The following is a 24,804-nucleotide window of genomic DNA, read 5'->3' as shown; positions in this document are numbered from 1 at the left end:
TCTTACTGAATAAAATGAAATCTTCTGAACTTGCCATTCATAACCATCTTCAATCTGGCCTTAGCATACTTTTCCATTTTCATACAACTCTTCTTTATGTTCCAGCCAAAAAAGTCTGCTCTCCATCTCTCCTACCCCCATTCTTTGTAACATTGCTCACACCTTTCTCCAGGGCTTGAAATGAACTGCCCTCATCTCTTCCTGACATCCTTTCCTTCTAAGCCCACCTCAGATGCCATACCTGAATACTTCACCTCCTACCCCCAGATGGAAGTAGTCTCTCTTTCCCTACATTGTTCATAACATTTTTTCTGGACCTCTCCCTAATATTTATCACATTTTCTGATGTTTCACATTTTTTTCACGTCTATATATAATTCTCTCTTCAATTCCTTTTCGATTATAGAATTCCTTGACAACAGGGCCTGCGTTAGATCTGTCTTTGTGACTCTAGTGCCTAGCACATGGTAGGTGCTCAATAAATATTTGTCAAATTAGTAATAAAAACAATAGCTAATGTTTACATAGTGCTTATGTGCTAGGCACTGTGCATATTACAATTATTATCTCATTTGATCCTCAACAACAGCCCTGGGAGTTAGGTGCTATTATTATCATTATTTTACAGATGAGGAAACTTTGCCAAACACAGGTCGTGACTTGCCCAGGGTCACATAACTAGTAAGTATCTGAGGGCAGATTTGAACTCAGATCTTCCTGACTCCTGGTCCAGTGCTCTATCCACTGCATCAACTAATTGTTGAATTTAATTTTTACTTATTCATATATGTATCAATTAGTCACAGAGATGACCTTTTAGGCTAACCTACCACCCAGTATCTTTTATTTGATTGATTCTCCAGGGGTACTGGCTCTAAGAGCTATGAGCCAGAAGGAGAGAGAATGGCAATACAAGGAAAGCAAAGAGATGTAGCAGTGAAATGAATAGAGTGCAATATTTTTCTGTTTCTGCTATGGCCAAATGACTTTTGTCAGTGTTCAAATACTAACTGGTTTTTCTTCTAGGAGAGTGGGTAGAGGAGCTGAAGCAATGACTGCCTCCTTTTCAGAATGCCAGGGAGAGGGAAGTATTCCTTTAAAAATGGTAGAAGAGCTTCGATGCAAAGACAAAGAAGAAAAAACATATGAAGAGGCGGAGAAGAATCATGATCCATGTCAGGAGGTTGGAGTGTGGAACCATGTGATGCAGAGGAGAAAGTGGGGGAAAACCACTGAATCCTTGAAGCTAAGCAAGAGGTAAGAGACTCTTTTCAAAGATGAGCGAGCTGCACCTTTAGAAGAGAAAGCAGCTGATTGTGCTCAGAGGAATAATGGGTCATCACTTGTGCCACCAGGTGAGAGAAATCATCCATCAGGGTCAGAGGAGGAAGGGATGAGTTGTGGTACCCTGCTGAGTACTAAGATGGCTAAGCGTTGACTTGACATTAACAATGGTGAACTTTGCTGTCTTTATTGGGTATTGATCTGGGAGAAGATGGAGAAATCAAGATTTGTTGAATGTTATAAATACCACCTACTTCTGGTGATTCCCATGGGCACAAATACTGCCAGAAGAAATCTAGAAAGCATTTCTAAGGATTATGAAGGTTTGGGTAAGAAGTTGAAAAATTCTGGATCACAGGTGGGATTTTCATCACCACTGCAGATGGAAGGCAAAGGCTTTGGGAGGGAAAGGCAGATTTGGCAAGTAAACAGCTGCTGAAGAAGATGATGTATGAGAATGAGATTTGGCTTTGTTAACCATACTTAAAATAGAGGGATGAGGAGTTTTTGGCCAGGCATGGGGTATACCAAACCAGGGGTAATAAAAATGTTTTTGCCTGGAGTCTTGCAAATTTATCAAAAGGAATTTAAACTGTAAAGGAAAAGAAAAGGTGTTCATGTTTAGCCATTATTTTAAATAACAGAGAGTAGCTACGACATGAAACACTAGTAAGACAGGAGTTCAGAAAAAAGGACCCTTCAGTAAAACTCACAGCCTCAGATCCACAAATGTAAAAGCAAAGTGAACCAGAAACTCTAATTCAAAGAGACAAAGTTGAATTAATTGACTAACAGATATATTTTTAAAAGAATTGAACTCATCTTTCCCCCTAAACCCTTCCCTCTTCATAACTTCCCTACTATTGTCACGGAACCACATCTTTCCCAGTCACCCAGGCTCACAACCTAGGCATTATCCTTGTCTCCTCACTTTCACCTTCCACAGCCAATCAGTAGTCAGGTCCTGTCATTTCCATCCTAATGGCTCGGGTACATGCCATCTTCTCTTCTCTGACACTACAACCACCCTGGGGCAGGCCCTCATTACCTCATGCCTGGTCTATTGCAATAGCTTACTGATTGATTTCCTTGCATCAAGTCTTTCCACACCCCATTCCATCCTCCACTCAGAGTTGTCATTGATCTTCTTAAAGTGTGACTTTGACCATATCACCTTGCCCATCCATTCAATAAATTCTTGATCACCTCCAGGATCTAATATAAAATCCTTTGGTTTTCAAAGCCCTTCATAACCTGGCCCCTTCCTATACCTTTCCAGTCTTTTTCCACCTCACTTTCTTTTTACAGCTGACTCCTCCATCTGTAGTCCAGTACCTTGGCCTCCTTGCTGTTTCTTATATGACAATCTCCCAACTCAGTATTTTCACTGGCTCCACTTCATACCTGGAACACTCTCCTTCCTCAACTCTGCTTCCCAGCTTCCTCGACTTTCTTCAAATCTGAGGTAAAGTCAAGGCTCGGACTTTCTTCTTGTTCAAGAAGCCCATTCTTCTTAATCTTAATGCCTTCCTTCTTAGATTACCCTCAATCTATCCTGTGTATGTCTTCTTAAATACAGAATTGTTTGTGTGTTTCCTCCCTATTGGCCTATTAGCTCCTTTCCAGCACAGGCTGGTTTTTTAATTCTATTTTTCCTTTGATATTACCAGTGCTTAGCACAATCCCTGGCATGCAAGAGCCCCTTAATAAATACTAGGTGACTCACTGACTGATGTATAAAAGTTAAATTTATAGTTTTAATGCTATAACAACTAAACTATCAAAAAGATACTTTATAGAACTTAATAAAATAATAACAAAATTATTTTAGAGGAGCAAAAGATTTAGAATACTGAGAGAAATAATAAAAAAGGTAAGAAAGAAGAGGCAATTTCAGTTCCATACTTTAAACTTATTATAAAGCAACAATCTTCAAATCTTTTGGTATTTCTTAAAAAATAATAAAAAAAAACTACACCAAGAGAACAAACTACACTGGAAAGAATCAGAAATAATGGAATTCATCCCAGGTTTTGAAACCTGAAAACATGCATTCCTTAGGAAGTAATTCCCTTACAGATAAGAATTGCTGGGAAAATTGGAAAACAATGTCAGAAATGAGGCTATACCAATATCTTATACTATATTCCACTAGAAATTAAAAATGATATTCAGCTTGAATATTAAAAGTTATACAATAACAAAAACAAAAAGAAGCAGCTCATATTCCCTTCATTGCTATGGCCAGAAGAGTAATTCTTAACCAAATAAGGGACAGAGGAAAGTAGAGAAAGTAAAATAGATAGTTTAGATCATGTGGTTGAAAACCTTTTGCACAAAGTTAATGCATTTAGGATAAGAAGAGAAGAGTTCAAAATGGGAAAATAGCTTTATATCACATTTCTAGGATAAGTATTTGGCATCGAAGATATATATAAAGCCTCTAACAGAAAAATATAAGACCAAAAGTCATTCTCCAAAAGATAAATGGCAGAAGAATATGAACAAAGAATTTTCAAAGCAATTGAAAACTATTAACAACCATGTGAAAGAACACATTGGTTCACTAATAGTAAGAAAAATGCAAATCAAAGTAACTCTCAGGCTTCACACCTTACTTAGAAAATTGGCAAAGGGGATAAAATATGGGAATAGTCAGTGTTAAAAAGGTTTGTGGTAAGATATGCACACTAATTCATTGTTAGTGGACCTGTGAATTAGTACAATTATTCTGAAAAGCAACTTGGAATTGCAAATAGAGTGACTAAAATTTCCATACCTCTTACCCCAGAGATTTTATTGCTAGGCATACACTCTAAGGAGATCACTGATTAAAAAGTAAGGTTTTTTAGACACCAAAATATTTTGGCAGTATTTTTGTGGTAGTAAAGGCCTGGAAACAAAGTAGATGCCCATCACTTGAGAAATGGCTAAGCAAATTATGGTATTATCAATGTGATAAAATATTACTATGTATATCGATGGAATAAAATATTACTATGTGATGAGAAATTATTAATATAATGAATATGGAGACACATGGGAAAATTTGTATGAATTGATGCAAAGTGAAATAAGCAGAGCCATAGAAAAAATATACACATTGACTGCAATGTAAATGGAAAGAAACAGTACAAAACAATTGAAAGTAAATAGTGCAAAATTACAAAGAACAAGTTTTGCCTCAATGAAGAAATCAAATTAGCCTGCTTCTGTCTCTTTTGCATTGGTTGGGGGTGCGTTGAGTGTTAGGGATGTAGTGCTCCTCTATATTGTGGATATAGTGCTCCACATATATTGATTGATTTTGCTGATCTTTCCTTTCTTCCTCTTCTTATTATTTTAATTCTTTGCTATAAGGGATTACTTTCTAGATGGGTAATGGGAGAGAGACAGTGGAAATTTAGTTGATTAAAAACAAAAATATATTCATAACATTAAAAATGATATTTTGGAGCAGTAACCTTCAAGATTTGACTTCATTCATGTGAGCCCAGAAATTGCTAGCCCTGGACTACAGATTATATAAACTCTAATGCTTCTGCCATTATCCCATGCCACCCTCCATTATCATTAATCTGGAGGACAAGATGTGGGTTACAGTTAGGGGAAAAGGAACTGGTTGAATGGCCATCTAAAGCTTCCTCATGAATGGTTTGATATCAAAGAGTTTACTAGTGGAGTGAACCATGGACATCATTCATGTTTTTCTGTTGAATCTTTGTATCAATGATTGGAGAAGGGTACAGCTGAGATGTTTATCAGATTTCAGATGGCACAAAGACAGCAGGACTGGCTAATACATTGGATGCTAGTTTTAGACAAAAATATCTTTAGGCTAGGACACGGGGTTGAGCCGAAAATGATTATATTTCCCTGGGATAAATGTAAAGTTGTTTAGGTTGTTTTGTCCTCTTCACAACTATAGAAGGAGTAGACAACAGTATGCATGAAAATAATCTAGGATTTTTAATGAACTACAAGCTCAGTATATATAAACGGTACAATACAGCAGCTAAAAAATCTTAGGTTGCAAAAGAGGAACACTGTGTCTAGAACAAAGGAATTGAGGGAGCTCTATTTGAGCTAGTTGAGGAGACAGCAAGTATAAAGAAAGGCTTAGATTATTCTTAGAATGAGGGAGGTGAGATTCTCATTGTACTCAGCTCTGTCAGACCACATAAGTTCAGGTCTGGACACCACATTTTGGGAATCACTGTGATAATTTGGGGAGCCTCCTAGAAACGGCAACCTACCTTTCAAGGTTGTTGTAAGGATCAAATGAAATAATAGTAGCAAAGCACTTAGCACAGAGCCTGGTATCTAGTAGGTACTATATAAATGCCAACCAGCTACCTAATCTAGATGATCCTAATGTCTTTAGGATAAAATATAAAATCCTCTGCTAAAATTTCAAAGTCTTATACAATGTGGCCCAAAACTATTGTCCCAATTTTATTGGACATTATTTCCCTTTCTGTGATCTGTGATGTAGCCAAATTGGCATCTCTTTTCCTCAAAATGGCCCCTTATCTACCATCACCAGCCCTTTGCATGGTCCATTCCATATCCCTGGGAGGCGGGGGCATCTTTCCTGATGCTGAATAGTCTCTAGCCTTTCAAACACAGCTAAAGAACGACCCTCTCTATAAATTCTTTTCTACTTCGCCTCCTTAACTGCTACTGCCCAACCTCCAAAATGACCTTGTATTTAAGTACTTTGTATTTGTACTTTTTATATTTATTCTGTATACAGCATACTTCTCCATTTGCTTTATTAGATTGGAAGCTACTTGCTAGCCGAGATTATTTCGTGCCTTGTACTTGCATCCCCAGCACCTAGCACAGTGGTTTTACTGAATAAATAAACACTTGTTTGACTGAAGCATGGTGAAGGGCCATAAGATCACACAGTAAAGGAGGACTGAAAGAAGGGGACCTTTGGAGCCGGAGGAGGAAACTTAAAGGAAACATAATGGTTTTCTTCTAGTATTTAAAGGGCTGTCATGTGAAAGAGAGAATGAATGCGTTCTCTTTTTTCCACAGAGGGCAGAACTGAGATCACTGGATCCCGGTTTTGGAGTTGGAAAAGATTTTAGTAGTCATTTAATTCAATCTTTTCATTTTACAGATGAAGAACCCAAGGCCTAGATCAGTTAAATCAGCAATGTGCAGAAGTTGCTGAGAGGCAAATTTAGGGTGCGATGAAAAGAAAGAGAAAGCTTTCTGTCCATTAGAGTTAGAATACAGGGCCCTGAATGTTTAAAAACCAGCTCTTGGGGTGCCAGGGATATATATGCTTTTTAAAATGTATATATTTTTCAAAACTGTACATACTTTGAAGCTTAATCTGCATTATTAACATGTTCTTCATTACTTTCTTAAGTCTCTACAATCAACAAAACAATAAATTAAGCCCTGATTTGCAGCATTTCCAAGGTATAAATGCTCACAGTAAAAATTAAGCAGTTGGCTTGCTGTTTTGGGCTGGTTCCAGCATGCTTACCTAGAGCTACCTCTAAGTGTAATGGGCTACCTCCTGAGGTAATGGGTTCTCCTTCACTAGAGATTCAGAAGCAGAAGTTAAATGTCCCTTTGCAACTTCTAGGCAGCTAGGTGTCACAGTAGATAGATAAGATTTCTAGACCCGGAGTTAGGAAGATCTGAGTTCAAACTGAGCCACAGACACTTACTTGCAAGCCGTGTGATCTTGGGCAAGTCACTTAACTTCTGTTTCCTCACTATAAAATGGAGATAATGCTACAACTCCCTGAGTCATTGTGGAGATCAAATATAATAATATTTTTTAAGTGCTTAGCACTACTAATTGTTTATTTCCTTCCTTTTCTTCCTGCATTTGTGTTCAGTGTGTGAAGGTCCCTTCTAACTCTGAGATTCTGTGATTCAAATTTTAATTTCTCTAGGGAATGCTAAGCATTTCATTTCACACAAATTATTTATTGTTCTTAGCCTTCTCTATAGTGACTACTTGTTGTTCAGTCATGTCTGACTCTTCATGACCCCATTTAGGGTTTTCTTGGCAAAGATACTGGGGTGGTTTGTCATTTCCTTCTCCAACTCATTTTTACAGATGAGGAAACTGAGGCAAACAGAGTAAAAGTGACTTGCCCAGGGTCATGTAGTAAGTATCTGAGGTCAGATTTGAATTCAGGTCTTCCTGACTCCAGGGCCAGTGTTTTATCCACTGAGACACCTAGCTGCCTGAAGTAACTAGAGATAATATCAGTTTTTTTTACATTTTTAAAATTTTTATTTAAATTTTTACATTTTTAAACCCTTAACTTCTGTGTATTGGCTCCTAGGTGGAAGAGTGGTAAGGGTGGGCAATGGGGGTCAAGTGACTTGCCCAGGGTCACACAGCTGGGAAGTGTCTGAGGCTGGATTTGAACCTAGGACCTCCTGTCTCTAGGCCTGACTCTCAATCCACTGAGCTACCCAGCTGCCCCGATAATATCAGTTTTTGACAGATGGGGAAATAGAGATACGGTGCCTCGCCAAAGCTCTCACTGATGCAATGAAGCCTAATGTCAGATAAGAGAAGGGAGACTGACATTCCTGATACCCAGTAAGCAAATTCCCTGTCCTTATGAAGACAAATTGAACTAGATTTGGCAGATTTGGATTCCAGCCTTTCCCCTGACATGACCTTGCTATGTTGCCTGGAACAAGCCTCTGATTCTCTGGGTTTTGTTTCCTCTACTACAGAGTGAGCAAAGTGGCCTAGATGAGCTCTATCGTCCCTTCCACCACCAACATGTCAACTCGGGGAGGCAAGTTGGAGGAAGGGGTTGTGCGAAACCTGCTCAGAAGGACTGTAGCTAAGGATGAGGGACGAATTATTAAGTTAACTCTGGGGCCGGTGTGCCGTAAGATGAGACCTGGAGAAAAACACTGTCACTCTTCTTATTACAACCTGGCTTTTGATTGCAACCACCATTCTGTATATTCCTTTCTATTTTACACCGGAGAGTTTCCTTTAGAAACACATTTTAACTGAAAAGGTTAACACATTTTAATTGCCCAGGGACATTGCTCTGAAAATTCTATAACATGTGCTCATTAAATAAAATTAGCACTGAGGAGCTGCCCAGGATATGTCATGCATTAAAATATGACTCTGTAGAATATAATGCATTATGAATTATTGCCTTGTGTACTTTTTTGTTACATTAGTCTCTAATGCAGATACAGTTATTCATCAACCCACCTGGGGAATTGATTTTTAAAACGTTTGAAATATTATATCCACATTAACTTTTACGTGGCCAGCAATAAACAAAATCTAGCCTTGGATGAATTAACTGGAGAGCTTGTGGTGGCCTCTGTCCCAGACACAAAGGGCGCAAGTTCTGCCCCAGGTATTAGGTGAGGAGCTCTGTGATAACTAGATCCTCTTGCCTGCTAGGGGGAGAAGAATGGGGAGAAGAGGAATGGAGGAGTCAAGGGGAGTAGAAGACTGATCCTGGAGGAACTGTGGCTTTCTTTTGAGAAAAATATATATTTGTATTATGATCTTTTGTTTTTAGATAGCTGAAATTTCCTCCTATGTCCCTCCCCTCTTTTCCCTCCCATAGAGTCATCTGAGATTATTGCTTTCTTTTCCCACTTCCTCTCTTTTAATTTCTCATCCTCCCCAATTATGGCTTTATTGATTTCATGCAGGAGGAAGAATACTGAGGCAATCTGGATTATTACTAAATCACATTACACACCCCCTCCTTGTCAAGGCTTGGTTAGATTTCCCTAGACCTTGAGGTTAATGCCTCACCTTTAGGGTCAAATTATTTTCTAAATTCCCATTTGTAAGGGGGAAGCTGTGTAGTTCAGTGGATTGAGAGCCAGGCCTAGAGATGGGAAGTCCTAGGTTCAAACCTGACCTCAGCCACTTTCCAGCTATGTGACCCTGGGCAAGTCACTTGACCCCCATTGCCCACCCTTACCACTCTTCTGCCTTGGATCCAATACACAGTATTGAATCCAAGACGGAAGGTGAGGGTTTAAAATTTAAAATAATAATAATAATAATTAAATTCCCATTTTTAAAGGCCTCTTCCTCAGTTCTATTCTTCATGATCAGAATTGTCTTTGCCTTCTTATCCTCTCTCTACCTGTCCAAATTGTACCCAGCCTTTGAGTTTCACCTCTCCTAGGAAGCATTTCCCAGTATTCTACTGTAACTGTCCTCTTTCCCTTCTCTGAATTACTATAGCATTTTCAGTTAAGACCATTTCCTTAATAGAGTACTGAATTATTATGTTACAGGATTTTAGATTTAGAGCTGAAAGGAGCCTTAAAGGTAAGCCATCTAATCCAACTCTCACTCATTTTATAGATGAAGAACCTGAGGTCCAGAAATGTGGAGTGAATTGCCAGAGGTCATGAAGGTAGTAGGAAAGATGAGGATTTGAATGCAGGAAAAAAAGTCATGTTGCCTCAGTAAAGCAAAGAATTTCTTGAGGGCCAGGATTGTACCTTCATCTATTCCTTAACAGCAACTAGCAGCAAGTCCAGCAATTCAATAAACATGTATTAAGTACCTATTATGTACCATGTACTAGACGCATAGTGGGTGCTTAATAAATAATAACAAATCATATTTATACGGCACTTTGAGGTTTGAAATGTGTTGTCTTCATGTAGACTCACTGGGGTAGATAATCCAAATATTATTTTACCTATGTTATAGGACTGAGTGTAATGATAACAAATGAAGAAATCGGATGCTCCAAGAGTTTAAAGGCTTGCCCATAATTATATTCTAAGGTAGGATTTGGATTTAAGTTTCCTGTTCTTGTTTGAATTGAATTCAAATTGAATTCCAAGTCCAGGTCCTAAGTTGCAACACCATATTGCTTCTCCTAAGAAATATTGGTTGGTTGTAAAGAAATACTCTCTCTCCTCTCAAAAAGAACCATGGCTCCTCCCTGCCCCCAACAGATGAAGTAATTTCTTATTTTCACTTGGAAAGGTTTGTCTCTGCATATACTCTTAGAACTTAAGGATCCTATGAATGTGGCCCATCTCTTCCCCCAAAGAACTGCTCATTTCCTTTAGTTTATTTCTACACCTGTAGGAATAGCCATAGGCACTTTTTAAAAAAGGTGCTACCTCCTTTTATGAGATCTTGCAAAACACCAGCCTGACCCAGGATGACATTTTAGCCACTTGACTCTAACTCGGTTTCATTCCTATGAACCCTTTTCCTCACAGAGATACAATCGTCCTGCGTACTAGAAACACACCAGCCTCTCCACAGAGTACAAGTCCCTTTCCTGCCAAACGGCTCTTCTTTCCAGCTAGGACAATTGCTTCCCTGCAGATAACAGCCCTAAAATGCGCGCGCGCACACACACACACACACACACACACACACACACACACACACACAACCCCAAACAAAACAAAACAGAACCACTCGTTGGCTAACTGTTATGACAAGTCAGGCAGCTTTTCTGGCAGCCCTGCTTTTCCCATCTGCACCCAATCTAGGCACCCAGAATAGAAGTGTGCAATTGTCAGGATTTAATATTGTTGGAGGAAAAAAACACCACAGTAAATAGCAGGATAGATCCTGCTGCAGCCGTCAGAGCTATGTCAAAGCACAATTAAAGCCTCTAATGAAGATGTTGAATAAAACCAGCACTCTGAATTTCCACCAGAAAGTAGAAACACCACAATCCCAATGGATGTGATCAATCTTTGAGAAGACAAAGATGAAATGGATTTCTTCCCCTTCTCTATGCCACTCATCCTTTGCCACCAATGGGTACAGTACAAAGGAAAGTACCAAGAGAGCCTCTGCCTTGATTGTGTCATACTGAAAATAGCACTGGATATGGGGTAAGCTGGCAGTAACACTGACAATATGACTAGAACTAATGGCATGTCTGTCTGTCTGTCTGTCTGTCTATCTATCTATCTATCTATCTATCTATCTATCTGCCTATTTCTGTCTCTTTGTCCATCTATCTAACCATCTATCTATCCATCTCTTTCTCTCGCTCTCTCTCTGTCTCCCTATTTATCTCTCTCTTTGTCCATTCATCTAACCATTTTTCTATCTATCTATCTCTGTCTCTTTCTCTATCTCTTTGCCTTTCTGTCCATCCATCATTTATCTCTTTATCTGGTTACTTATCTCTTTGTCTTCCCAGTCATCTATCTACCAGTCTTTAGACTACACCTTTGATATCATCAGTCTAGGAAACTCCCAATGAGGAAAATCCCTTTACCATTGAAGATGGTCATGTCTGTTCTTCAACCTACAGGTTTGGAGATTTGTCTGGGAGCACTAGAAGTTAAATGCTTCACCGTAGTCACAAAGCCATTATCTGTCAGATATAGGATTTGAATCCAGGTCTCCTTAGTCTGATGCTGGCTCTCTATCCACTACTCCTTGCTGCCTCATGTACTGTAATATAACTTTCCACAAATACCCTGCCTTGCTAATTAGAGTATAAGGACTCATGCTTTATTCATTTTTGTCTTCCCTCCAGCTCCAAGTATAAAATCCTGCTCATTAACTTATAATAAGGAGGCTAGAATGCGATACACAAGTTTTTATATTTATTCTTATTTCCTGGACATTTGCACCTTTCCCTAAAAGCCTTGATAGTTTTAGGCACTTCTCAATTAAGTTCAGACCTTGAACTGTACACTGGGCTCTTGGGATCTTCCTTTCCCCCTGTCTTCCCCCTCCATCAAAAATGTAGGCTTCTTGAGGACACACTATTTTCTTTTACTTTGGTATTTCAGTGCCTAGTACACAGTAGGCACTTGATGCTTATTGAATGAATGAATAAGTGAATGAATTGATTTAATATGAGTTAATGAATGAATCTCTGACCAGGTGCTCTTTTAAATTTTAAAGAGAAGCTCTTGATCTTGGAAAGATCCCTTTTGGACTCAAGAATGAGTTAATGAACATGACTGAAGGTGTGCTGATAGGGAAAAAATGTCTCTTACAACATGCTTCACCTTGTTTCACTTCCTCATCCTTGTTTTATGCTGTCTAAAGATTGCCAACCTCTCTGGAGGCAGATGTGTATACAAAGTAGCATTAATTTTTCAGCCCCAGTAACAATTATGGTTGAAGTTGAACTCACAACATTCTCCAGAAACCTTATCCACCTGTGATATTAGGTTGAATTAAAAGGCAATGCAACCACAATCTCCTAGACTTCATCTTGGGGAATTTGAAGATGTGCAATCCAATCACTTTGGTCAGTGCTGAGGACCTCAGTGGCCCTCAGCAGGTCAGGAGTAGGTGCTGGTAGCTTTCTCTCTTTCTGAAGTGACATCATACCTGTTTTGTCTTCTGCTAACTCCTTGTGACCTGATGGCAAGTCCAACACTGAAGAAGAGGCAGCCCATCTTGGTAATACATCTTGGTATTTCTGGCACATCTTTCCCTAAGGGACTCCATCGTGACAGTAACAAGTTCACAGATTTCATAGAAGCACCAGGGCCTAAAAAGGCTGTTTACATTACATTTAACAATGAAGAGTCATAGATCCCAAGTTTCAGGGGTAGATAGACCTGTTTGCTTATAAACTCTTTTATATTCTCTTTCCCCTTGGCTTTTCCAATCTGGATACAGTTTGTCAGTAGGTACTGCTGTTTTTTTTTTTTTTTTTTTTTTTTTTTTTTTTTTTTTTTTTTTTTTTTGTGATGGTGAACAAGGACAAAAAGAGAACCAACCTATTCTGTGCCACGAAACTGTCATCCACCAAAGACTGGTGTCTCCCAGAAAGCACAAGGTGGAGACTACAAGCCAAGTCCTTGCCACTGACCACACATAGGCTGGACTAATCAATATCATATTACAAAAAGCACTTGGCTTCATTTATCCCTACTGATGCCTGGGGAATCCTTAATGTATTGAGCTTGGAAAGTGCAGGTTATATGTATTTGATGAGTTGTTCCTTTGGCGGGCTTGGTACTTAGAGGGAGTGTGGAGCTTCACTTTTGTAGGCTGCAGGAACTGACTGTTTTAGGAGGAACAGGATTTGGATAGGGTGGATTGGAGATAGTTCCCCTTCCATGGTAGTTAAGGGGACTATAGAAGAGGAGAGGAAGTAGATTCTTTGGAAGGACCAGTTAAAAAACAGTCAGTCCACAAATATTTATTAGGTGCCTACTAATTAGATGTCTGGTCCTGCCTAGGCACTAGAGATACAAATACAAAAGAGATCCACAGTTCCTGTTCCAAAAAAGCTTACATTCTATTATAAAGCTATTATGTGTTCTCAACTGAGCAGATATACAAAAGAAATACATAGTTATTGGAGGGGTTATTAACAAATGAGGGAATCAGGAAAAGTTTCTTCGAGGAGATGACACTTGAGCAGAGCCCTGAAGGGAGCCAAGTGTTTCCAGGGGGAGAGGTAAGGAAGGAGAGAACACTAGCCATGAGCAAAGGCATGGGGAGGGAGAGGAGGGAATTGAATATACATGCAGAATAGCAAGGAGTCCAGTTTGCCTGGAATGTAAAGTGTGTGAGGGGGAGTAATGAGTAATCAGCCTGGAAATATAGGTTAGAGCCAGATTGCTAAATGTCAGAGAAAGCCAAAGCAAGCATTTTCTTTGTATCATATTCTCCATGGAGCTAGCTACTTTGATAATTGTCTTGGAATTTTATGACAGTGATATTAAATAGGTAGTGATCAGATCAACTGCCTACTGATTTCATTTGGAAGCTATTTGATTAGGAACTCCAAATATACATTTTTCTTTTAAAAATGGGGGAAATCTTCACTTGTTCGGGGTAGACATCTCCCCTAATTCACCAATGGGTTTGAAGATTGACAGTTGTCTTCAACTTGGTTTAGTCCATCTGCTGAGATCATCTTACTGAAGTGTGGCTGCTATGCATGCTAGGCTTCTTGGAGCCACAGGTGAGAGCTGGGTGAAAGGAGAACACTAAAGGCAGATGAGAAGTCCTGAAAAGAACTCTTTAAGTCCTTACAACAGAGATGCTAATTCTCCCTGATCATTCCACACACCCTATTACTACTACTACTACTGCTGCTGCTGCTGCTGCTGCTGCTGCTGCTGCTACTACTACTACTACTACTACTATTATTATTATCATCATTTTCTTCCTCCTCCTCCTCCTCCTCCTCCTCCTCCTCCTCCTCCTTCTCTCTCCTTTTCTTCTTCCTTCTCCTTCTCCTATCTTCTCATTATCCTAGGTAATATCTCTAGGATAATCTCTAGGTAGATCTCAGGTAATAAGAATCAAAATTAATTCTATTTACCCATCCCTCAAGACTAGTTTAAATAGCAATCCTCCATGAAGGTCTCCATGATCAGCCCAGTCAGACATGATCTTTAATTCAAACCTGACCACCTCCAACAAGATGCCCCTAAAGTATGTTTTTCAGATGTTTTAATGTCATTTATCATATGCCTTGATTTATGGTTATTTATGTCCATGTCTTAGTTCACTCATTAGACTAGAAATTTCTTGAGAGTTGGGACTATGTCTATTTCATCTTTGTATCCACAGAGATTAATTTTTTGTATCTCTCTAGTGCCAGCTTGGCACCATGCAGGTGGCATGTCCTTAATAAATTTCTGCTGAGTAATGAATATTCCTATTAGAATACATGCCTCACATCTCACAACACCATTGTCCAATGATAATGAAATAGGCTTAGCTAAATTTGCTGAAGAGTTTTTTTTTTTGTATCTATCCTTGAATTTCCTCTGTGGAATTTTTCAATATTTTGTTTCTAGGATATCGTGGTCAGTAGGCTTTTCTTTCTGTACTTTTGAGCTAAAATGTCATCAGAATTCTAATGCAAAAAATAGGAATTTTTTCCCCTAAGAAACAGATTTTTGACTGGGCATGGTATCCGTTTTTATCATCCCTCCTACTGGTGAGGCTGAGGTTTGTAATTTGTAACTTGAATTCAGGAGTTCCAAGCTGAAGAAGGGCTAAAGCCAATGGAGTGTCCACCAATAAATATATGGTGAGCTGTTGGGAGATGGGTGGGGTGAGGTGATGTCACTAAATTGTCCAAGGAGAGGTGAGCCAGTTCAGGTGGAAATAGAGCAAGCTGAAATTTCTGTGCTGATCAATGGTAAGATTGGACCCGTGAGGGGCTACTACACTTCCAGGTGAGACGGGGAGACCCAGTTAAAAAAAATTTCTCATTTCTAAAATGTCCAGGACATACTTTTGGATTGCCTATGATATGAGTATGGAGCAAGAGGGTTTACAGAAACCTAAGCTGACTGGGCATCTGGGGAAAGATCAGTGCCAAATAATAATACCTATCCAAATAACCTTGATATTTTTCACATTTTTTTCCCTATTGGTTGGTATGGCTAAAGCTGATTCTCCCCTGAAGTCTCTCTCACCCTACCTTCGGTCCTCTTAACTGGGCTACCAGTGAAGGATGAGGGCTTATGATGATTCTTGTGTGTTGCTCTGGCACCTTCCCCAGTAGCCATGGCATCATCACTGGGCATTCTGCCCACCAAAGTGAGCCTTCACCTTGCCCACCATCTCCTTCCAAGCTGTTTACAGTTCCCACGGCAACACACAGGCAACCCACCTTCCTGGACAACAAGCAGTAACTATCTCTAAATCTATCACAACCAAGGTCTTGACTCTCAATTTCCTATTCTTAACTGAACTTATATAATCCACCAGCTGAACTCCTAGTTTTGTAGTATTCCATTTACAAAATGTAGTTCTTCAGCCCCTCAAGTTATTGGCCTAAGGATGATCAGAAGTCGACACACTATGGATCCCTTCCCATGGTCCATATGGAAGGTAACAACTAGCCAACGAAATGGGTTATTGAGCTACACATTGTATTCTTTGAGTCCACATTTTATGTCATGATGCTTTCCCTAGGCAGATAGGTCTGCTAGAAAGGAATTCTGTGTGTTTCCTTTAGAAAAAATTGCCAATAACTGATAGACTTCAAGAAAAATAGTCAGGTAAGTCCTATATACTTCATTACAAGTCACATTTACAAACAGCAGAGTGTTTTCCAATCCTCCACTGAAAAGTCTATACCTGTTTTCTGATACAGCCCTTGGTTTGTATTTTTAGGTGCAAATACTGCAGTGTCTTTCAGCAAATGAGACATGAAGCACACGAGTGTTTGCACATAAACTTTTAGTGCAAATATGTATTTGGCTAAGGAGGGCCCAGATGAGGCACAAAAAAACGCTTTCTTGCCTGGCCGATGCTGGATTTGTGAGATGGAAATTCTCTCAATCCCTGTCTCCTCCTGCCTGCTTTGCCAAAGCATCTTGCTTAAACAACAGAGGAACAGAAGTGGGGTCCAGTTTTATTTTTTTCACATTTTGTTTCAGGGAAAATAACTTCCATGGTGAATCCTTTTCACTTTTTTCTCCTGAGGAATCAGTGCTCTGACCATCCTTCGACCTGAATCAATGGTTATAGAAGGAGTCTATTCAATAAGAGTATCATTGTAGGCTTTGTGTCCTCATCCCTAAGGTGACTGGTCTGCTTATAGCCTGTCTCCTCTCTACAATTCCCTGTTTACATTGAAACCTTTCTTCTTATTGAAAGGAGGAAATTCAGTTCTGTGTGGTCTAGAAAAGTTTAGGTCAAGGGTTAGATATTGAAGAGGCCATGAACAGGCCAACCTGCTTTGGCCTTTTGGTGACCTACTCGTTTCCTATAGGTCACAAACTCAAGAAGGACTGAGGCCTATGAATAGATGCTATCATCTGGTTGCATATTTAAATGCAGTTATCCCAGGTAAAGTCATTATTTAAAAGGATCACTCTATATACTTTTTTTGTTAATTGATTTGAATAGACACATGTAAATATATGATATAGGCAGATAGGAGGAAATCAGTGTGTACATTAATATTTGTAGATGTGTCTGTATTGCTAGTTAATATCTTGTACCCCAAGGAGTTATGTTTGTATGTGTGTGTGTATGTGTGTGTGTGTGTGTGTGTTCAAGAGTTATGCTCTCATCAGACCCTGAGACCCCTAAAGAACAGTATCTATAGCCACTGGGCTGTGAAGAGCTTTGAATCTGGATGATTGCCCAGGGAAGAAGCTCTCAGCAGAAACCTAATACAGCAACTGAAAGCTGTACCCCAATTCCAAATCTCCTGCTCTACTCAAAATTCTTTCTTATCTTTCTTGGCACAAATTTTCCCTCTGGAGCAAAGGGATAGGGAGGGGCAGTGTAAATCTTCTGGGAGCTGATTCTATACAGCCTTTGTCTGAAGGTGTCATCTGCCCCTGCTTAAAGATTCTCCTTCACAATTTTTATTACAGGAGGCGGCTACGTGGCTCAGTGGATTGAGAGCCAGGTTAGAGATGGGAGATTCTGGGTTCAAATCTGTCCTCCTAGCTAAGTGACCCTGAGCAAGTCACTTGACCCCCATTGCGTAGCCTCACCACTCTTCTGCCTTGGAACCAATACTCAGTATTAATTCTAAGACAGAAGGTAAGGGTTTTAAAAATTTTCTATTATATCAGGGCCATTCTCGGAATGACCAGTCCTAGAGGTGACCTGGCACAGCCATTTGACCCAAGTGAAGATACAGACACAGAAATCACAGCATTACAAATATCTTAATATTAAAAGGAAATTGAGAGATTACCCAGTGTTACCTTCTACTTAATTAATCTTTTCTATTGCATCCTCCCTTGAATACTTCTAGTGATAGTAATTACGCTTACTACCTATCAAAGAAGCCCATTCCATTCTTGTATAGTAAATTTTTCCTCAAAATGAGCCAAAAATCTTCCTTATAACTTTTATTCATCTACTAGTACAAGTCAAGGGGTCTTGGACATGAAGAAATTCAAGGGAATCCCAAGGACTAGTATAATTCCAGCTTCTCAGATTTTGTGCTCTGTAACTTATGGAAATGGTCAGTCAATAAGAGTCATAATGCTTAGCAAATTTCTTTCTTTCTAGCTGAAGTCTCAATCTGTTTGCAACCTGAGTCTAATGTTATGGAAAAAGAGATTCTGTGGAGGGCACGGAGAATAGTTTGTGAATAGTTGGTAGACATGTACTGCGCTATTCATGCACAGGGGAAATTTAACAAACAGATGACTTATGGTTGGAGCAGATGCCTCAGCCCTTCTCTGTCTCCTGAGATCCAGGATAGCATCACCAACCGCCATCTCCACCCAAAGACATCTCAAACTGGCATATGCAAAAAAGAACTTGATATCTTTCCACCACCTCAAACAAGTCCCCTTTTCTAAGCTTCCTTGAGCCTATCTTCCTTGTCACCCAGGTTTTTCAGAGTAATCCTTGTCTCTTCTCTCTCCATCACTCTTCAAATAGAATCAGCAGCCAAGTCTTGTTAATTGAACCTCAATATTATTTTTGCAATATACCCCCATCTCTCCATTCATAAAAGCTACCATCGCAGAGCAGATCCTGATCACCTCTGTTCTGGACCTGGTTGGACTTCTTGTTTTAATTTCTTTGTTCTCTCATTCTATCCTACAAATGGTGGCTAATATCATTATCCTAAGGCCCAAGCATGTCACTTCTCTCCTCAAAAGCCTTATTTCTATTGGTGACATGGTCCTGGGCACTTCAGATCAGAACCTCACTCCCACAGCCTCCCTATTGCCTCCATGAAAAAATACAAACTTTTCAGCATGACATCAAAGGCTCCCACTTATCTTTCCAGACTTATTTCACATCACGCCCCCTTGACACTTTCCCTGTTCCAAAGAAAATTATTTCTATCTTCCATGAACTTGGCATTTGGAATCCCAGTTTTATGCAGTCTCTCAACTTACCCCCCAATGCCTGGAATGCACTTTCTCAGAATTCTTATTTTCTTTCAAAGCTCAGATCAGGTGCCATTTCTAGAAAATATTCCTTAATTCTCTGTTATCAATATTTTTCTCTACCTCAAGTTACATGATATTTCCTTATCCCTGTTCATGTGATATCTTGTAACATAAGCTCCTTGAGGACAGGACATTTTCATTTTTGTTTTTATATCTCAAGCAACTAACAGAGTATATCGCACATAATAGAATCTATTTGATGAAATGAACAGAATGCCACCTCCCACTAATTTATTCTGCTCCAAGTTGCCTTCCTGATTCATCTCCATAGGACTTTCTCTACCAAGATATAGAAATCTCATCACCCTGGCAACTTATTCCACCCCTTGACTACTCTTGTGGGAAGTATCCTCCAAGCCAGCGGCCCTTCCTTTTGATTATATAGTTCTTCCTTGAATCTAGATTTTAAGGAGGAAGCCATAGACATCAATGTCTTCATTCCTCTGTTGGCTGCACATTTGACTGATCTCTTCTAGACTTCTTTCTACCATGCTATAAACCCTCTAAGCTCACTCCATCCCTGGGCAATTTCTCACATTGGAAGTATCGTCTACTCTTCTAGTCTTTCTCTCTGATTGGCTAGTTCCTCTCAGAACCTGTATTTTTAGGAGGTTGTCCAGGTAAACTATATCTTTATTCCTTTTTAGAATGGTTTTGACTCTCTGGAATTTCTCTACTATGCCCCCAAACCTGGAACCTTCATTTCTCCATCTCTTCCCCTATTTTCAGTTTCCTTCTGTATTTTGTGTTCTCCTATTTGAAAATGTAAGCTTCTTAAGGGCAGGGACCAGCTTTCTTTCTGCTTTTATTTTTATCACCAGCACTTAGCACAGCACCTGACACATACTAAATGCTTAATTGAAGTTTTTCGACTTGACCTGAATTCATAGGCAGTATAAGGCAGAAGTAGATGGTAAAATCACAGTTGCTATGCAGAATTTCTCATCTTAGAAAACAAGATTTCAGAAGTGGAGAAGACCTTAAAGACACTCTATCCCAGTTTCACTTTTGCTTCTCAGGAGAGAGAGTGGACATGGTCTGGCAGATTTGGTTTCTCTTAATGTTTGTCTGAATCAGCCTCCACAGAGTTGGAGAACTCAAGGAAGAATACTGGCTGGGATCCTTTGGGGAGGCCTCTACAGACACAGCACATTGGTAGTGACTTCACCTTGTTGACTGTTACCTTCTACTCTGGAGCCAATGACAAATTCTATAGGCTTTGTTTCCAAGGCCAGGTTGGAGATAGACAGCCATGGCACATTTATCTGGTGCTGGAATCCATTGGAAAAGACAACCATTGATCAGACCTATCCTGAGGATCCTGTTCTCTCCAGAACATTTGATAAGCTCTCCTGGAAGCAGTCTTTTAGTAGTGAGGCCATTCAGTCTGGATGCTATTCTACCTATTGATACTGGAGTCAGTTCTTTTCAATTTCTTTTCACCGATAAACTTTTACATAGTTCATGATAATCTGCTGCATTTCAGACATGAAGAAAGTATTCTATCCTGCCATCAGAGGGATGAGAACTCTGAGTTGTGCTTCTAGCAATGAGAATGGGCTACATTAAGACAGTCATATCCGCTTTACCTGTCCCTTTTGTGCCTAATGCTAGTTATCTTAGGGATGGCTAGCCAGGAGTAGGGGAAATCAAAATCATCTAACTAGTCTAGGCAGAAATAAAATCTGTGCCCCTGACCTCATTAGGGATTGTTTTTCAACTTCTGCCAAATTAATTTTCCTAAATCATCGTTTTTATCACATCATTCTGGGGTTCAAATCCTTTAGCAGTACTGAATGCCATAGCAAAAATACTAATTTCTTAACATGGCATTTAAAGCTTTCTACAGCCTGGCCCCAACATACCTCTTTAACTTTATCTCCTACTATTCCTCAACATAAACCTTCTGTTCTCCCAATCTGATCCCTTCTTTGTCCCCTGAATATACTTTAGAATGTAATGTACCTTGCAGGCAAGAAGATTTAGAGCTAGAAGGGACTTTAGAGATCAGTTACTTCAAATCTCTCATTTTACAGATGAGAAAACTCATACCCTGATGGGGAATGTGATGTGCTCAAGTTCTACAGGTACTAAGCAGTAGAGCTAGAATTTGGGCCCTTTTGATTCTAGATCCATTCCCCACATCTGTGCCTTTGCTTACTCTACTTAGAATGCCCTTCCTCCTCCTCCTTGATCTCTTCTTGGCCAAATCTACCCATTATTGCCCAGTTCAAGTCCTTTCTTCTTTATTACATTCTCCCTAAGCATCCTTGCCTCATTTGAACTCATAATAGTATCATGAGCCAGTAACAGTCACCTGCCACATCACATAAATACCTGTAACATCTAATCAGGTGGTCTGATCATCTCACTTGTCAAGTATGTATCTTGTCTCCTCCACTAGACTGTGAGTTCCCCAAATGGCCCTCAGGACCATATCTTCACTTCTGTACCGGGAAAGTTCTATAGCCCAGGGCTGGGTACATAGTAAGGTGTTCCACATTGGCAAATTGAACAGACAAGTCTTTTGTTTGTTCCATAATAAACATGATAAGTCACTGAGGCATATCAAGATAGGGAGGTGGTGTCAGTCTCTATCTAGTCATTTAACAATCAAGCCATCCCTAGGCGCAACTTTGCCACCCTCCCTCCACCAAACACATTACATAAACTACATAAACATTACATAAACTACATAGCCATTACTTCTCACCAGGGACCAAGGTAATCAGACATGTCACAAGGATTGAAGTAACTGGTTGGGAAACTTTAGTAACTTAAATCCATCTTTGAGTAAACTCAGTTTAAGCAGAAGGCAGTGAATGATCAAATTAGGCTCTCCTGTGCCTCCTGTCAGTGTAGACCTTTACCCTTCTTCAGAGGACTTTCTTATCCATCAGGGGTAGGGGGCATAATGAATAAAAGCACTAAGTCTAGTGTCAGGAAGACCAAAGTTCAATTCTGACCTTAGACCCTAAGGAGTTGGGTGGCCCTGGGTCAGGGCTTTGGTATACTTCAGTTTCCTCAATTGTAAAATGGGAATAATGATATCACCTGACTCCCAGGGCTGTTGTGATAGAATCAAATGAGATATTTGTAAAGCAATTAGAATAATGCCCAGCACATAATAAGTGCTTAATAAATCCTTCCTTCTCTCCTCTCTATTTGATCCTTACACCAACCTTGTAAGATCGGTTGTGTAGGTATCATTATCTCCATTTTGCAGATGAACCAGAGGCCCAGAAAGTTCGATGACTTAACCAAAGATGTCCAGCTTAAGTTGAGTGGCAGAGCTGGGTCTAGAGCCCAGATCTCTTAACCAGGATGTGGTCTTCCCACTGAGTTGCCTAAGTAAACTCAGTGGAAAGTTTAAAAAAAAAAAGGAAGAAGGAGAAGAAGAAGAAGAAGCCCTTCAAATGCAAGGGAAAGTGGAGAAGATCCTTATGGAGGTTTGGTTGGATCCTTGCCTACTTTTTACTGACCTAAGGAATTTCTGAGAAATGCACTGTTTGCCTGGCAAGAAGGTAGTGATAATGAAAGCCTCTTTGAACTACTCCTGGGAAACAGAGCCTAAAACTAGACGTGATATACATTTCCAAGTTCAAAAGACAGAATTTTTTGTTTAGTTTTGTAGGAAAGCACAATTTGAACTTTTGGAAGACACAGTTTGAGTCTCAAGTTTGTTCTAAATATGGTATCCAAGAGCCAGAATATTCCTTGGCTCTGAACACAGGCAACTGCATTCCTGATCTTCTAGATGCCTTGAAGTGATTTATCAAACAGGCTCCCTTGCATTATCACCAGGACCTGCTGTAGCCTTATTACACTAACTACTTGAACTTTAATTAGAGATGATAGGTTAGAATCAGATACACGCTGATTGCAACCCTTTTTGTTTGTTGTTAAAATGCATCTGCACTATCTCTACTGCCTTGGTTTCTTGGCCTAGGCTTCTTTTTCTTCAACAACTACTCCCCTCTTCTTTGTCACCTCAAAATAAATCAGCAACAACAATTCTCTGGGTGTTGCTTTTTTCTTCAACCAGTTAATGAGTAATTTTTTAATTTCAGAATTGGTCCAGCATAAGTCTTAGAGCTAGAAGGAAATTTAGAGATCACTTAGGCTAAAATGGCCACATTTTGCATAGGAAATCCATAGAAGGAAAACATGACTTTCCCAAGGTCACAAAGGTTGTGAACAGTAAAGCTGGGATCCTAAAGCCAGCAAGGAGAGGAACCTGTAAGTCTGTCTTTTGACTCAAGGGATGCTATGACCAAGATTTTTTCATCCCAAGGAAGTCTGAAAAAAGTCATTCTTTCTTTACAGGTCAGCAGGTGGTAGATGAGAAACATTTTGGAGAACCTTGAATTTCCTGCCTGCCTCTACAAAGGAGGTAAGGCTTAAATTCAAGAGGTTCTGATCCAATCAATGAATGCCAGGAAATCTGAACAGTACTGTTAGATTAACAAGAGATTTCTAATTAAAGGGCCCAGGAAGGAAAGGCTTGGTTGTCCCTACCCAGTAGCACCAGATTCCCTGTCTGCAAAGTCTGGCTACTCTGTTGAATATTAATGAACCCAATAATCTCAAGAAATACTAATAAAACAACCTTGCTTTAGCTCACTAATGTGCAAACTCATAAGGGAGGAGTGGGTTAGTGTTGGAATTGTAGAATTGGCAGACTGTAAAAGAAGTGAGATTTGTGGGGGCGTAGTCTATGCAGTGGCCCAAACTTGAAAGTATGTTCTTAGCAAACTGATCCCTCTCTCCGGCGCCTGCATAATACAATTCCTGAGCACAGAGCAATGTTCCCACCTCTGGGTGCCAAGGATCTCTTGTCTTTGTTATGACTCTCTTCCGACCTTATCACCTTATGTCCACCGCAGCAAAGCCCCCGACAGCATGCCGCCAGGAAATCTTGGAGATGTAGGCCAAACACCCAGACAGGAAAGCAATCCCTTTCCTGCCCAGTTTCAGATTTCAGATACCCTGACAACGGGGCAACGCTGAATCCCCGCCCTCCCCCCCCCCCCCCATTCTCTCAGTCCCTTGCTCCACTCTCCCGGTTCTAAAGGGGGCAGGAACCGGGCTTCTACTACATCCAGTCATAAGGGATGGCTTGTCTGGGGGAAGGAAGGGTTCTAAATGACTACCAGAGCATAAACCAGGAAGAATGTAAATTGTGAAACCATCAAAATAAGGGAGGAAGGAGGGCAATGAAAAATGAGCAATGGAAGGTAAGTAAAGGAGGGAAAGTACATCGGAAAGAAAAGAAACAGGGAAAGATAGATATACAACATATAGTTGTAGATATACAAGATATACAAACAGATATACAAGAGCTGTTGAAGGCGGGGAAATCTGGGTGTAGGTAAAAAACCCAAATGTGCAAACAAGAATAAAAGCATATTCGAACAATCACGCTGGCACAGTGTGAATGCAGTGTGCGCAGATGTGGTTGCTTGGGGATGTTAATTTCCCCCACTGACTCAGGGGCACACCTAGAAGCGTTTGCCACGAGAAGGCTGGCGGGGTTGAGGGCAGGTGGCTCCGCTCCCACCACTCCTGGGTTGGGGAGAGGCCGGCTCCCTGCTGGTTAGGGTTTTACGCACGCGTCCCGCCCCCTCCGTCCCTTCCCACTACCCCCCCCCCATCCCTCACCGCGCA

General features: G+C 40.1%; 1 protein-coding gene across 1 annotated transcript in view; it reads right to left on the bottom strand.

Moving 5' to 3' along the window:
• VSTM2B (V-set and transmembrane domain containing 2B) overlaps positions 1-24,804 on the bottom strand; it is a 56,217-nt gene that overhangs the window by 21,555 nt on the left and 9,858 nt on the right. The window contains exon 5 of the mRNA XM_044661432.1: positions 2,620-2,658. Within this exon, the coding sequence (XP_044517367.1) occupies positions 2,620-2,658 (39 nt within the window). The remainder of the gene's footprint in view (positions 1-2,619; positions 2,659-24,804) is intronic.

The sequence above is a fragment of the Gracilinanus agilis genome, chromosome 2 (genome assembly GCF_016433145.1).
Source record: "Gracilinanus agilis isolate LMUSP501 chromosome 2, AgileGrace, whole genome shotgun sequence".
NCBI classification, from domain to species: Eukaryota; Metazoa; Chordata; class Mammalia; order Didelphimorphia; family Didelphidae; genus Gracilinanus; species Gracilinanus agilis.
The sequence above is the reverse complement of the archived record's forward strand: the minus strand, read 5'-3'. Positions and strand labels throughout refer to the sequence as shown.